Source organism: Podarcis gaigeae (genome assembly GCF_964106915.1).
Source record: "Podarcis gaigeae genome assembly, chromosome: 1".
Lineage (NCBI taxonomy): Eukaryota > Metazoa > Chordata > Lepidosauria > Squamata > Lacertidae > Podarcis > Podarcis gaigeae.
In genome coordinates, this window is record NC_139678.1 from 105,312,520 (window position 1) to 105,328,742 (window position 16,223).

General features: G+C 44.9%; 1 protein-coding gene across 3 annotated transcripts in view; it reads left to right on the forward strand.

Moving 5' to 3' along the window:
- Positions 1-748: 748 nt before the first annotated feature.
- The window catches only part of GPD2 (glycerol-3-phosphate dehydrogenase 2), an 84,096-nt gene continuing 68,621 nt past the window's right edge, over positions 749-16,223 (forward strand). Inside the window, exons 1-3 of one of the 3 annotated variants that reach the window (XM_083708034.1) lie at positions 749-1,841; positions 2,273-2,361; positions 13,894-14,004. In XM_083708034.1, the coding sequence (XP_083564160.1) occupies positions 13,903-14,004 (102 nt within the window). In that variant the 5' untranslated portion in view covers positions 749-1,841; positions 2,273-2,361; positions 13,894-13,902. Of the gene's footprint in view, positions 1,842-2,272; positions 2,362-3,700; positions 3,828-13,893; positions 14,005-16,223 lie in introns of those variants that run through there. The other 2 variants (XM_083708033.1, XM_083708035.1) reach the window with 2 other exon arrangements.

Sequence of the window (16,223 nt, forward strand, 5' to 3'; positions counted from 1 at the left end):
ACCCCACTATTTTTGTACTTCCAGAAATCTTGTTTCCCCAAAGCTGCTACCTCCCTCTTGTGCTTGGTGATGTTTTGGAAACATAAATTCACACCAGGGAGCTTGCTATTAGTTTATACCAAAGGTGTGGAAACCTCAGGCCTGGGGGCTATGTAAGGGTGAAAATGAGTTTGCTATTCACAGGCAAACAGGAATTTCATGTAGGAAAGGGAGGGAAGAAGAAAGGGTATCTCCATTCATTCTTCGACAGTCCACATGCTAGTTGCAGAGGAAGGAAAACTCAACTCTTCATGAGCAGAATGGAAACAGTGGGCTAGTGTTGGAGGGGTGGATTGCTCTGTCCTTCTGTGCCGGTTGCCTTGGTAGAACTTGGGAGTACATTTAACCCGCCCTCCCAATAAACCCCTAACCTGTGACTAACTTGCGTTTCAATGGTAGTTGTTTCTCCAAGGTCAGCATGGAAATGCCAACTGCTAGATTCTTAGCAAGCTGGCAACTTTGGTTTTATTTTGGGCAGGCTAGTAACTTTTGAGGGCTTATTTACAAGGCTGAAGTAAATAAACACATGCAATTCCTGGCGACAAGCTATTCTGTGATGGTTAACTACATTTTACAGTGGTACCTCGGGTTACATACACTTCAGGTTACATACGCTTCAGGTTACAGACTCTGCTAACCCAGAAATATTACCTCGGGTTAAGAACTTTGCTTCAGGATGAGAACAGAAATTGTGCAGCAGTGGCTCAGCGGTAGCAGGAGGCCCCATTAGCTAAAGTAGTGCTTCAGGTTAAGAACAGTTTCAGGTTAAGAACAGACCTTCAGAAGCAATTAAGTTCTTAACCCGAGGTACCACCGTATTTCATTCTCCCTCTAAGAAGGCATGCTGGGGACAGAGGCATGATGTCTTGCCTCCTTTTTGAGGGATGCTATTGAGTAGCTTGCTCATAGATAGCAAGTGGTCCACAGGCAGCCACTGAACTGCTTTGGCCAGGGAAGATAGCAGAGTTGATAGAGCATAAGACTTAATCTCAGGATTTGAGCCCTACACTGGGCAAAATATCCCTGCATTGCAGGGGGTTGGGCTACATGACCCTCACAGTCCCTTCCAACTCTATTATTCTCCTATGACCTGGTCGTAGTCTGACACTCTAACCACTACTCAACGCTGTCCTCGTTCCACTTCCCCATTCTTTTGCCTGGAAGAGCATCTTGTCTCCCCATTTCCACCCCTGCCAAAACTTTAGCAAGTACAAACATTTTTTAAAAAGTAGTGTGTGGGGATAAACACAACTGCACACTTAAAAACAGCAACACCCTGATCCTTGGTTGGCCGAGGAACCGTTTCTGTGTGTCTCTAACTCCTTGGCAGTGCCTTGCCATTTCTGAAAACCCCAGAGTCCTATTTCTCTTTCGGGGGGGGGGGGGGCATCCTAGCCTTGGCAGGCGAGCCTGTAAGAGGAGAGGCCTCGGAGGAGAGCACGTTTCCAAAAAAGAAGTGCCTCTTCTGGTGTCTCCCTCGGGACTTCCACACGTGTTTGCAAAGGCAGGCGATGTCTCTCCTTCTCCCGCGCCAAGCCCAGCCGGGACCTTACGGGAACCTGCTTCCTCGCTAGCCGGTTAGTGGAGACACGCCTTAAGGAAGCGGCGAGGGAGGGAGAAGCAGCAGCAGTTGAGTAGCAATAGCAGCAGCGGCAGCGGCAGCAGCGAAGGGAAGCAGCCGCTGGGGCCTCTAGTCTCCGCGCCTGGGCAAGAAGACGTCGCCCCGGGGAAAGAGGCGCCGCGCCGGGAAGGCAAACCCATGCGGACTCACTAAGCAGGTGCCGGGCTGGAAAAGAAGCCAGGTAAGGGCGGCGCGCGGCTTCGGTGGTCGCCCCTGCGCGCAGCGCGGAGAGGCCGCCGTGGTGCGCGCGGGGAAGGCGGATGCTGTGCGCGCAGGCGGGCGGCGCCTGGGCCTAGCGGAGCCGCGGGTTCGCGTGCGGGGTCTGCCCGGCGCGAGGCCGCAGCTGGGCAGCGCAGGAGCCGGTGGTGGTTGCGGTGGCGGCGCGCCTCCTTCCCGCTCGCCACGAGGCTTCCTCCGCCGCAGGGCCCGCTGCGCGCCAGGCTCCCTCGGAGCCGCCGAGCGCCTTTCTCCTCGGGGCTCCCGCGCTCGGCTGCGGGCGCCGGCGTCGTTGTCTTGCTCGGCAGGGGGAAAGGGGAGCCCGGTCCAGGCCTCGGGGAGGTGCTGCCGCGGGGACTCCTCCTCCTGCTCCTCACCGGCCGCCTCCCTCTCCAGGCCAGGCGGCGAGAGAGTCCCCGGGAAAGCAGCGGCGGCGTGGCTGAGCCTCGGAGGAGGAGCAGGGTCTCTTCTCTCGGTCGGAAACTGTGAGTCTCCTCCTGGAACTCCTCGGGGCCTCGTGGCCCTGATAGGGACCTAAGAGGCAGGGGGCTTTATCAGGGTTCTCTCTCGACCTCCCCACCCAGCCCGAGCCCGGTTCAGCCCCAGAACCTGTTGTCGATGCAAGGGGCTCATGTGCTACAGGTGTGAAGAAGGCGAGGCCGCCTCCGATCATGTGCAGAAGGCTTTGTCCTCGCGGTGTGGCTGATGCTGAGCACCCCTCGCATTTTCTTTGTTTGGGAGCTAACCCACAGGTTTCCACTCGCATCGATAGATGGGACTAGTGGGGCAGGAGTAGTACTGGCCCTTCCTCACAATCTGTTTTGATTCTGGGGGTCAGCTTCCCCGCCACATGTGATGTAGCAGTGGACTCAGAAGTGCTGTGAACATGGGCTAAGTGCTCTCTCCCCAGTTGAATAATCCCAGCATGTCTCAGCATATCTGGGTCAAGGGGAAATTCTGCGAGGGTGAGCCTTAGCACTTCTCATTTTAGAAATGAGAGGCCCCTTAACAGTATAACCTTATAGGGAAAATTGTGAAGTGGTTGACTTATTTATTTTATTTATTAACTTTGGTTAGGACTCTTTTTTTTTTTTTAAGTGGTCCATCCCAAATCAGTTGTCTGGGTGTTCTTTCTAGATTCTAGTTTGTAAATACTAACTAATCTCTTCCTCCTCCTTATTATTGATTTAATGCAGGCAGTATAAAATGGGAGTGCTGTGAAAGAGTATGAATGGAATGCAGGGCTGGCCCTACTGTTAGGCAGAGGGAGGACTTCAGGAGAAGGACATCTCTGTAAAGCACATGTTGTGGTTGCCATGGGAACACTGGCAGCAAAGGTCCTTCAGTGACAGTCTGTTTCCTGGTCTGACCATGTACCTTTACATACATTTTGAGTTTCTCCACATTCCCTGCCCCACCAGCCTTCAGGAACTTGCCGCTCAGTGGTTGCAAGTCATGAGGTTAATAATTGTTTATGCTAGAACCAGCACTTGCATGTGGGTGGGTGTTGGAACTGCAGGGAAGCTATTTCCAGTTGTATTCTTGAGGTGAGAGTAATATGTGCTCTGGCCTTGAGTATTTATATCTGCCTGTTGCCAGGGCTGGCCTCTATTGGGGCAACTGAGGCATCCCTCACATCGTTTTATCGTGTTTTTAATATTCTGTTGGGAGCTGCCCAGAGTAGCCGGGGAGGCCTGGCCAGATGGGCGGGTATAAGTATTAAATTATTATTATTATTGTTACTATCCGTTGCATCTGCCACCCATCCGGAACTCTAGGCTGCTAGTTAAAATTCTGCTGCATCTCCTGTCACCATGGCAATGATGTTTGAGGTCATTGAAGCTGGCATGAAGGAATAATACTACTATAGCAATGGGACCATGGATCCTTAACCTCAACAGGAAACCACAGGAGAAGCGGTACAGGAAGTGAGAGGATGCAAGGTTTACCTGTAGGTATCTAATGGCCGGCTAGCCAAGCTAGACTTCTCTGTGGCTCCTGGTGCACTTATGGTTGGAACATGTATATGTGCATGTTTGTGCACTCCCACAGAAGGAGCGATTGTTCATCAAGCCTCACTCATCTGAGACCTGGAGAAGCAAGAGGTCAGGTCCTCAGCCTGGAAGCAGTGGTGATAGATATGTTGCTCTTTGAAGATAGATTCGTGACCCTGTGCAGTGGCATCTTAAAAACCTTTTACCCTGTTCCAGCTCAAACTGTATGTTGAGCCAGCTACATATAGCCTTTAACCAAGTGCTTAGCAGAGTATCATATTTTCACAACCCCTTGTAGGGAAACAGAGAGTGAAAGAGTGTTCAATTCAACCTGTGTTACCAGCGGCCAGATTTTTAAGCATTCAAAGCCAGAACTGGCTAGGTTTTTGTATGATCTGTATGACTGGTCACCGGATTTTGTATGATTTGTATGACTGGTCATCAAATTTCACCATGTATCTCTCAAATAGTGATTTATTTTAGTTTTTGCTTTCTAAATCTTGGAATAAGCCCAAAGTATGGTATAAGATTCTTTCACATTAGTCATTAGACCCTTTTCCCACCCTCTTTTTTTAAACCAATGCTTAGGATTGAATCTCAACCCATCTACTTTTATAGAAGCAGTCATTAAGTTATCACTTGAGCAGAAAGTTTTGTGTTACTGCAAACAGATTGGTTAACAGCTGCCTCCTTGTGTCCTTTCCCAGTTCAGACATTCCTCATGTGGAGGTTTATCTGATATACCAATCCTCTTCAAAGACCCGTCAAAAATAAGGTTAAGGTTTCTGGGTGGGTGAATTTTTTTTGCCATTAATAGGTGTCTGTTAAGCTCAGTGCACTTATTTGTGTGTGTTGAGAATTGTTAACCAACACATAGAATGAAGACTGCTAATGACACCTTATGAAGCATTGATCTTGGTTGTTGGATAGGTAGTACTGTATAGATAAGTACATGTGAATGGTGTGCCCTTGTAGACCTCCTATACCAAAATGGGGGGGGGGGGGTAACAGGGCACACTGCTTTGAATGATGCAGCAAGCCAAATGATATCTAATCAGGCCTGCATGTTCATGCAGTTCTAGTAAACTCATAGTTTGACTTTCTGTGTCATGCGAACCAGATGCTACCTTTAAAAATCCTTAACCTTTCTGTTCTCCATCTAATGGTTCTGTGTCTAGAAAACGTGATGCAACACTTTCTTGATAGGCTTAATTTATTTTTTTAACCAAAGGGAGGTACATTTGGAAAGGATATATAGTGGTACCTCGGGTTACATATGCTTCAGGTTACATACGCTTCAGGTTACAGACTCTGCTAACCCAGAAATTGTACCTCGGGTTAAGAACTTTGCTTCAGGATGAGAACAGAAATCGTGCTCTGGCGGCATGGCGGCAGTGGGAGGCCCCATTAGCTAAAGTGGTGCTTCAGGTTAAGAACAGACCTCCGGAACGAATTAAAGACTTAACCCGAGGTACCAGTGTACCTTCTAATATTCCAAGCTGCTTAGGGACAAAGGTGCAAAATGCCCAAACTTATTTTAGCGACTTAATTAAGTAGTTTGAATTGTGCTGTTTTCTCATATATTATGCTTAAAATCTCAGAAGCAGCTAGACATTTTCTACTAGTTCTTAATCCTATTTAAGTGCACCCATGATACCTAGAAGCAACTTCCATCTTCATCCTAGCATGCATGCATAGAGGGAGTGGCCTACAAGTGGTTGTGTTTTGTTAAACTTGACTTCCTTAGTGGCAGTAAGAGGGATGTAGGTCATCATCAGCAAGTCTGGTCCTGTTTCAGCGCATTGACAAATCTGCTTGGTACTTCTGTAGAGCTTTACAGAAGGCACTTCTTGCAGATACTTGTTAATACTGTTATGCTGTGCCTGATCCCTTTAGATTTAACATGGCTAACTGCATAAACAACACAACTTACAAATTCATTGCAATGTCATTGAAGGGATAAAACTGCCAGCGACTAAGAAGTAATAGAAAGTTATAGGTTTTGCATTGTTTATTGCTAGTCAGTAGGGAAAAGCATTTTGGTACCTTAGAACAGTGTTCCCTAACCTGTGGATCCCAACCTGGGTCACAAAGCTTGCCCAGGTGGGTTACAGTCTTTATAAGTAAACTCGAAACAAGCATTGGTTTTAATTTGTAGCTGGGTCCTAATTGAACTGCAGCCTATCAGCAGCAGCACCGACCTCTGCCCATTAACCATTTGCTGGAACCCATGCTGCAAACATCCTTTCTGAATGTAAGCACACACTTGTTTGTTCCAACTTCCTCCTGCCCAGCTGGAGAGAGGCATTGTAATTCCTCAGTGCCAGCCATGGCTTGCATCCATTTTCTTTCCTTGCCGAAGCAACTCTGGGAAAGAGAAGCAGAGAAGGCTTTTGAGGAGCTCCTGTGGGAGAGATGGAGGAAGGTGGAGGGAGAAAGGGGATGTTGGGGAGTGATGAAAGGTGTAGCTGTGACAATCTTGTTTAGTGCAGTCTGTTAGTGCTGTGGACCTATATAGAGTAACTCTAGTGGAACTCAGTGGAAATTACCACTGAGTAGATGTTAGTATAGGACTGCCATCCTAAGCACACTTAATAGTGCAGCCCTAACCATGTCTACACAGAAATAAGCTGTATTGAATCCAGTGAGGCTCACTTCAAGATAACTGGGCTTGTTTTCCAGCCTTACTAAGCAATATAGCCTACTAAAAATAGCGAGAATTACTTCTTCTAAGTGAGCATGTTTAAGGTTATGTTGCAAGGACGCAATCCGATGCACAATTACCTGGAAATCAGTCCCATCAAATCTACTTCAAGTCATAAAACCAAGCTATGGGTGGTGATGCTTAAATATTACTGTTCAATTGATTTGTGGATTTCACCGTTTTATCTGTTGCCCCAGAATAAATAACTTCATGTTGCAAAATGGGAAGGTGGAGAGGTGTTTAGCACCTGGCAGCTCTTTCCACATGTTACACAAGCTATAATTAAGGTTTGGCACATGGCTTATGGTTTGTGCGGGAGATCGAAACCATGAGCCCGGGGTTTGTAGGGCACATTAAGACAAACCATGCTATAGTTTAGCATAGTGCAGCATGAGAACAATTGGGGTGGAGCAAAGCAGCTGCAGTCATCTCTTTAGGCGCCTGTGCATTCACACTAAACTTGTGTATTTGCACTAAGTCATGCGACGCAGGCTGTTTGGTCTGATTTAACTCTGAAGAAATCTGGCTACCATAAGGAGGCTGGCTTGCTTGACACATTAATGTGTCTGGGGGAAAAATATTGATGCTGAAATCGTAGACCCTCTTACCTGGGAGTAAGACCCTTTAAATTTGGTGGGATTCACTTTCAGTAGATGTGTATACGCTTAAACTGTGAACCAGCAGAAAATAAGAAGGAACACAAAACAACCACAACAAATTAGAAAAAAGACATATTGATGCAAAAACCTAGAATGCTTGCAAATTTGGGACAGTTTTTCCGTTAAATACTCTACATATTGTGACTTGAGAAACTTTACCTGCTTGTATCTAGCCTTAACCAAAGTGAGGGTGGGAGAGAAGAAAGAAAGAAAAATCTAAAAAGCTTGGTCCTTTTCTTTTTAGAGTCAAATGTCAAGCTGCTTCCCTCCCTGGTGTCCAAATGCAATCTCTTTTTAATTAAAAAGGAGGGGGAAAGCCAATTGCTTGGCTTGCGACCCTGGTTGATAGCAACGAAGAATACAACTTGACTCCCTGTGAACAACTCAGCTTCAAAAAAATACCAAGCGCCATTGCCTTGCAGAACAGACAGTGTTACCGTTATTATTGACCAGTTGTCTTTGTGATCACCTAACCTGAGTTTTCCTGTAGCCACCAACTAAATATTTTAGTCTTTAAGTAAAGCATACTGGGCATATGCCTCAGTTCTTCCATACGACGAACCAATGTCATGGTTTAAAACTACAATTTTCCTTTCAGTTTCCTCCATCTCCACTTTACTCAAACTTCTGTTGTTGCCTTAAACTGCCATTTCCACCTTCTCAATAACCGTTCTTGTTTCCATGTCACGACCAATGCCATGATGCAATCTATCTTCACTTTTTACTCCCCAATTGAGCTCTGACTCACAACTCCAGGATTGTGATGCAGCACTACAAATCCTCCAACGGGGGCTGCATGATGACATTCTTACATTTTTATTATATAGAGAAATATAATGCTAAGAGAACCTTGTGCAGTAGTAACGCCTGCAACAATTGGATATGGAAGAACCAACCTTGTGCAGTATGGGGAAAAAAATAGTGACCAGGAACATAGGAAGATTCCTCATACTTTTAGACCAGCGGTGGCCAAACTTGGCCCTCCAGCTGTTTTTGGGACTACAACTCCCATCATCCCTAGCTAACAGGACCAGTAGTCAGGGATGATGGGAACTGTAGTCCCAAAACAGCTGGAGGGCCAAGTTTGGCCATGTCTGCTTTAGACCGTAGGTCCATCTATGTCAGTATTGTCTGCAGTGACTGGATGTTAGTGGGTCTCCAGGGTTTGAAGTGGGTGACTTTCCCAGCCTTACCTGGAGATTGAATCTGTGGCTTCCTTCTCTTCTACTTCCCTTCTACAGCCCTTCCCCTGGATCTTAACCTGGCTGTTAACTATGTACAGTGCAGAGTTCACGCTGACTTGATAGTGGCTATAATAGTATAGTTAGTTTTATTATTTTATTATTTATTTATTATTTTATCTCCAGTGGTAATGCTCACAAGACTGCCTTTTTTCTGCCGAAACAGTTTTAAGTAGTGCACCTGTTCTAGCCAGTTATTCGGATGTCCCAAAGAGTTATATTAAAAGGAGGTTGCATGCAGACCTAATTTGAAGATTGATATGGGTGTGCTGAGCCATTCTTGCATTCTTGGCAGCCACAGGTTTTCCTGGGAGAAAAATGAAAGCTGCAGTGATCAGTCAATTAATCAGTTAATCAATTTAAAACATTTTAATCGACTGAAAAGTGTTGCCATTTAATTTTTTTATTAGCTGAGTTTAACAAAAGTTAATGGATTGTATCTAAGCCATACCCAGAGCTGGCCCATTGAAATCATTGGTCATGTCTGTAGATTTCAATGGGCCTGCAGTTTCAATCCATTTATTATAATACAAGGCATTACAAGAACAACCTCCCCCTTTCCTGTTTTACCTGAAGAAAGGCCTCTTGGAAAGAATATGAGCAGAGCTTTTTTCAGCTGGAGCTCACCAGAATTCAAGTGGGCACCATAAGAGAACAAGGGAGGTGTTCCTGGTGAGCTCTGGCACCTCTTTTTCTAGAAAAATAGCACTGACAAGGAGTATATTTTCCCCACAGAAAACCTGTTGTTTTCTTCTTATTATTTAAATATCTTGTAAGCCCAATTGAACAGTGGGATTTTCTCATCTAAACATTCATAAACTTGCATGATCAGTCAACTGAGATTTCTTATGACAGGCATTGTTTGCTTGTTAGAGTGGGGAACCTGTGACCCAGGGACCAAATGCAGCCCTGCGAGCTTCTCTGTCTGACCCATGGGACTCTCTCCACTCTCCACTCCCTCCTGAGCCACACACCCTCTCCCCATGCCATGTCCTCCTTCACTGGCTCTGCTTTGTTCCTTTCTCAGGTATTTTTGCCTGGCTAGAATGTGTCCTCGGATAATCCCATTTGCTTGCCTGGCTGAAAGATTGAGTGGTATGCAGGTGTGCGTAGAACCTACTTAGAAGGCAAAATGTTCATTTGTTGCTCTGGCCCCATCCACCACTGCTGTGTGGCCCCTGGAAGGTCGCTCGGAGAATAATGTGGCCCTTGGGGTGAACAAGGTCCCCCAACCCTGTGCTAGAGGTTCAGATATTGAAATGATGTACACTTTAATAGCCACATGACTTGAATGCATGGTCAGAGACTGATTTTGGGGAGGGGTTTGGAGAAGAGCTTTGATTTTGAAAGAAATAACTGGCAGCAGATGATGTCTCAGAGGTGAATTATTTATAGTTTGGAGTGCGCAGACAGGATTTCACTCTATCCCACCCCATCCCTGGCTCTTACATCTGTTCTGGGAACTTCAGTCTTTGCTTTCACAAAGCTCGCCTCACATGGGTCGGAGTAGCATATGCGCCAAGGTTGTAAATAGCTGGCATTACCTGTGGAGCTTTACCTGTGGGGCTCAGGAGTAGTTTCTTGGTGGCCAACCAGAGACGTTTGTGGAAACGTCTCTCTTTTAAAAAGCATATATTTGTTTTATTTCAGGCCACATGTGAGGCAGCAAGTAGACTAGTAAAGATTCCTGGATGGTAATCATTTTTGTAGGCTTACAGTCATACCTCATGTTACGTTTGCTTCAGGTTGAGCGTTTTCAGGTTGCGTCCTGCGGCGACCTGGAAGTAACGGAATAGGTTACTTCCGGGTTTCAGCACTCGCACATGCGCAGATGTGCAAAATGACATCACGTGCATGCGCAGATGCGGCAAATCGCTTCTGGGTTGTGTTCTGTTCAGGTTGTGAACGGGCCTCCGGAACGGATCCCATTCGCAACCAGAGGTACCACTGTATTGGCAAGGCAAGCTGTAAAAAAAAAAAAAAAGGGAAGGAAAGGAAAGGAAAAAAGTCTACATTGTAACAGGCTTGTGCATTTTAGCTTTGGGAAGGGTGGAAGAAAAATTCCATATGGCTCTTCAATGCCTTTTGAACAAGGCTCAACAAAGCGAGGGTGTAATTATAATTGAATTTGGTGAAAGGCTGAACGCCTTTCCTTCCAGCACTTACAAACAATGGGTTATCAGGGTGCAACTGATGATCGCATTTGATAAGCTTGTCTTTCTCATTCCACAGCTAATCTGCAAGCACGCAAAGGCGCACCTGTTGGCAGCTGCTTCTTAATTTACAGCCTGTGATACTCAGAGTGCTGTGCTGGTACAACCGCCTTTGAAAGGAGCGGGTTAAAAAACAAAGGGAAAAAACCGGTGAATTGGTTGGTACTGGCAACATATGGAACAAGAGGATGTACAAAAGGGTTAATGGGATTACCTTTGGGGAGAGACCATAGTTCAGTGGAAGAGCACGTGATTTGCATGGGTGAAATCCCTGGCCTCTCCTATTCAGATGTTGTGCGTTATCATCAGCGTACCGGATACAGGGGGCACCTTGCCCCAAATCTCCTTTAACAGTTGAATCCTGACGAGATGAGTGGTGGTTTCCAGGCCTGGAAATTGGGTTGTGTGCCAGCTCTGGGTAGGGTTGTTCTCCCTCTGAAGGAGCTGTTGTGTAGTGTGGGGCCTGGACCCAAGCGATGATAAATCTCATTTGATTACTGCGATGCATAATACGTCGGGCTACCCTTGTGCCCGGTTCTGAATGCAATTGCTCGAGTGCTCAGCAGGACACTTAGCTTTACACATACCATACCCATGTTGAAAGCTCTGCGCTGCCTGCCTGTTAGCTACTATGCCAAGTTCAAGGCAAATGTTTTTGACATTTAATGCTCTAAACAACCCGGGAGCCAGATACCTTGTAGGCCACCTCCCCTATATAGACCAAGCTGACTCTGCGTGTTACTACTACTGACACATTGACTTGTTTACATTCTCCTTTGTCTCTGTTGCAAGCGCCCTGCAAAGTTGTTTAGCAATCCAGGGTTCTTCTTAGCCGCTGAGCTATCCTTCTCGTATGCTCCCATCTTAATTAATCAATCAATTAATTAATTAATTAAATTTATATCCTGCCGTTCCCCTCCCCCCCAAATGAGTCCAGGTAATTTTAATATAAGTTTATAGCTGTGTGGTTTTCTGGACTTGGAAAGCCTGGAAAGGCCACATTGGATGGGGGGTAAGTGACCAGAGAAGGGTGCTAGTCCTCACTGTTAACAGAGAAATTTGTCCCCATGTCCTTTTCCTCTTTCACTGTCCCCCAAAGTTTCAATTACTTGGGGGGGGGGGAGAGAAATGACCTGGCTCATGAAGATGGGGTACATGAAGGAAAGCCACATCATGTAGATCAGTGTTTCCCAACCTTGGGTCTCCAGCTGTTTTTGGACTACAACTCCCATCATCCCTAGCTAGCAAGACCAGTGGTCAGGGATGATGGGAACTGTAGTCCAAAAAAAGCTGGAGGCCCATGGTTGGGAAACACTGATGTAGATAATAATAGTAGCTTTTCCCTTTGCAGAGTTTAGTTTTGGGATGGGGAGACGATGGATGCAACCGCGGCCTAGTGTTGGAGTTGTTTGGTGGTGCTTTTAACAATTTTTTTTTAGTTTAGCTTGTTAAACTTGTTCATCACTTTTCACCCCAAGGTAGCAATTAGCAGGAACAGGATAAAAATACAGAGATACAAGATATAACAAAACGCTTATTAAAGCAACACAAATAAGCTAAAAAGTGTCCATTCACAAAATCACTTAAAAACACACTGAACCACCTTTTTAAAAATATACTGTGGCTCATATATTGGCAAAATTGATAGTGATAGATTTTGGCATTTTATCAAAAGCCCTTTAAAGACCTTTGTTAGCATTGGAACATATGTGGGGAGCAATGCTTATATATATTATTGAAATGAGAGCCCTATCTGGACACAGCATAACATCATCCAGCATGTGGTTAAACATATGTATGATGTCTACTTCATTCTGTTGAGACTGGAATGATGGATGTGCCACAAGTTGGCTAAGTGATTATAGATGTATGCTATGTTCACAAATAACTTTTGCATCACTTCCAATACCCTCTGTATCAGAATTCTCTCAAATTCTCCCCAAACTCCAATTGGGTAGGCAGTTTGCAAGCATGACATTCGGTTCAGTCTTTGCAGACCAAAATGAATGAATAAGATCTGAGAGTTAATAACCTCACCGGGGATATAAAAATAAAAATAAATAATATATAAAAATAAATTTATTATTTACACCCTGTCCATCTGGCTGGGTTTCCCCAAAATTTCATATTCCGCTTCCCTTGCCACCCGCAGCCATCCGCTACTGCTCTGCTGCAAACATCCTTAGTCTCATCTAGTGTTGCAAGTCTCTTGCTTGTTTTCTTTTGAAAATCACAAAATCAATATCGGAATTTCTTTCTACCCCTGGCAACACCCTCTTTCTTTCTACAGCGAGTAGCTCTAGGTAGCATTCATTTTTCTTCTGGTATCTCCCTGCTCTTAGACTTCACTAGTGTCCTTTCTTCTCTCTTTCTCTCTGTGGCTTCCTATCTCTGCTATGTATACTAGTTAGAGCTTGTATACTTTAACCCTTCCATTAGTTAAAAATGTTTTGAAATGTGCCTGCTGTTAGTGCGTTTCTCGTGAAAGCCGGCGCCAATTTGATTTTTTGTTTTACTAAATTCAGTAATTCCCTTTTGATGCAATGGCATTGTTTGGGGTTTTCTCTTTGCTGTCTTTGGGCTAAATCCCAGTGTGTTGTTTCCAGAATGTGTTTGAGTTCAAGGTGAAAAGTTCCTGAAATGGGTTGCATGTGAGAACTGCATGCTTGCATGCATGCATGCAGGTTGCATGCTTCTTAACAAGTCTCCCCTAGTATCTCCCTTTGCTGCCACTCACATGCTTATGCTAGGGCGGGGAGGAATTTATAGATCAATGTTCTCTTAGGGCCACCAACAGCTATTGTCTCAGAAGTTGTAAAGGCTGAAAACTGCTGAGACAATTTATTCAAAACAGCAAGAGCACTTGATAGATTGGGGAGAGGACTCTCCACAGTACCCCTCTCATTTGATACCTGTTGGGGAACCAGAGCCAGGGGTCACACGATCCCGTTGACTGGCATTCTGGATCTGTTGTTGTGAGGATAACTACCATCTGCCTAAAAATCCATTTTTATTACCACAAACTGCTTTGAGAACCACTGTGGCTGAGAAGTTGTATATAGCTCACTTTATCATATTTGTATGTATTCTTTTTTCTTCTTCTGAGGGCAGCTATTTCCTCAAGTTTCTCTTGTTTCTGGTTTAGACAAGTGTTCTTCCCTGACTTTGTATGGTTGTGAACATTCTTGTTTTCTTTCTTTTCCTAGGATTAAAAAATGGCTTTTCGGAGGGTCGTGAAAGGGACTATCCTCATTGGAGGCGGTGCTGTAGCGACTGTGTTTGGCCTCTCCCAGTTTTCTCAGTATAGAAACAAGCATGTAAGTAGAAACTGATGTATGCATTTTTAAAAAATTGTGCAGAAGTTTGTAAACTGAGCCTTTGAAATACGTGGTTCCCTCGTTCTAATGGCACATCCCACCAGCAGCAGGAAAGGAGCAGTAGCTGGGTCCACTACAAAGAAGGTAGAACTTTTCTTATCATCTTCCTGCTTTGCTGCTGCTTCCCCCTGAAGGGAGAGGAGAGGTGCTGGACCATCCCTGGAGGACACTGGACCCACCCACCACTGATTTGCAACAGCTGACACCAGACTTCTGGATGGAGGGGAAGATTAAACGGGGGGGGGGGGGATGTTGGGTCGATGTGAGTGATTTTTGCACTGGGAGAGATTGAGGTTTTGTTTATTTGCTAATTAATGGGTCAGAAAATTGCTTTTGAGTTGTTTATTATTTCTTGTTCGCTACTATTTATACAGCTGGTATGCCCCCCCCCCCGGATGTTACATTACATGAAATATTAATGTATTAGAATGGTAATATGTATTGTATATTTTCCTTCGCTGTAAGTCGCTTGAAAACCTTTGGGTGACAAGCAACTAGTAAGTTGAATGAATGAGTGAAACTACTCACATTGTACTGGGATGGTGCCGTGTTAAGCAAAGTGGAGAAGCTTCAGTCGAGAATGGACTAAATACCTGTCTCTTTTCTGACCTTTCAGCCCTCCATTCTCTTCCTGCAGTTCTCACACTGAGGGCTGTGCTCAACTAAGTAGTTGCTTTAGTGGAAGCCAGCACAGTGATTCCTACTGGAGCACCAGGATTTCCCTGCTCTCCTCTTCCCACACAGGCCCCAAATCTGTTCCAGAGGGTCAGGAGAACCCCAGAACAGTGGGTCATGGGAGGAGAGGGGAGATCATTCAGTCCAGCAAGCAGAAATGCTCATGCTGATGGAACAATCTCTGTAGCTCTACAATGAATACAACTCTGAGATTCCTTTATTAGAAATGGTAAAATATATATTTGTCCTGATTTTTTCCATACTTCAAGTTTAGTTCTTTCTCAGGTCTTTTTTTTTGTATTTCCCAGAGTACAAAATATATAAACCGTGCATCAAATGTGAAGTGCACATTTGTGTATTCTTATCCCCATTTCTTCTTTAAAAACATGTCTGTGGAGGCCTGTGCTTCTGTGTGCTTTGTACTTCCATGAAACATTCTATACTTGCATAACTGGCTCTAAATAAATATCATTTATTCATAGTGGGTTTCTTCTATAGCGGCTTAGAGAAAACCTTATCCATTTCCTTATTCTGCAAGGAGAAGGGAAAATAATGCAAAGAGCTCCAGGCTTATAAAGTGTACCTCCCTCGTGGCAGAGACCTGCCCTCTCACTCTTTGTAAAATACTATGTAGATGGATGGCTTTATATTTGTTTTTATCATTCAGTTGTTGTTGAAGCAGCTGATGTGTTTATGTCTAGAGGTTCATTTGCATAACCAGGGCTTCTTGGAAATGTGCTGGAGATGAGATTGTTTCTTCATAGTTACTTTCAGTGCTATGAAAGGGGGTACTCAAGGGCACACAGAACTGGCACCTCTTTTTAGTGTTAAAAAGTGTAACACTTACTGTAACAACTTCATGGTGAGTACTGGAGCCTATTTTTCTAGAAAAAAAAGCACTGGTTAATTTATCAATGAAATCAATCTACACCCATCCAAAGGGCTCCTTATCTATTGTAGACGCTACTGAGAAGCTCCATACAGGAGTCATGATATATTAGTGTGTGGAAAGTTTCTCTGTCAGTTCCATGCAAACCATGGTTTGTTGTTGGCTTACTGACCTTAACTATGGCTTAGCGCACACTCAGGCACCTCCTTAACTCTGCTGTAAATGTTATTTGTTTCAGCATTCCACCCAAATTGTCTCTTGTAGCAGATTTGCTTTTCCCCATTTTTTGTTTACTACTACAGTGAACTAAGCCAAAAATTTTCTTAGCGTGTTGTCTCAACGTGGGCTTGTGGTTGTCTTCTGTTCTTACTAACCAGGATCTGTAGTCCTTGATTAGAGCTTGAGGCTGGTAATGAGAGAGTTAAACTGTGAGTCCCATTTTGAAGGACATGGTAAGACAAACTTTAGCTCAGTGCAGCATGGCATGGCAGTAAAAAAGGACTAGAGCAACTGTGAGCTCCCGGCATTTGAAATTTGCCAGGCACCCAGGGGCCAGCATGGTGCCTAACATCTCCACCATCTGGAGGTGCACGTC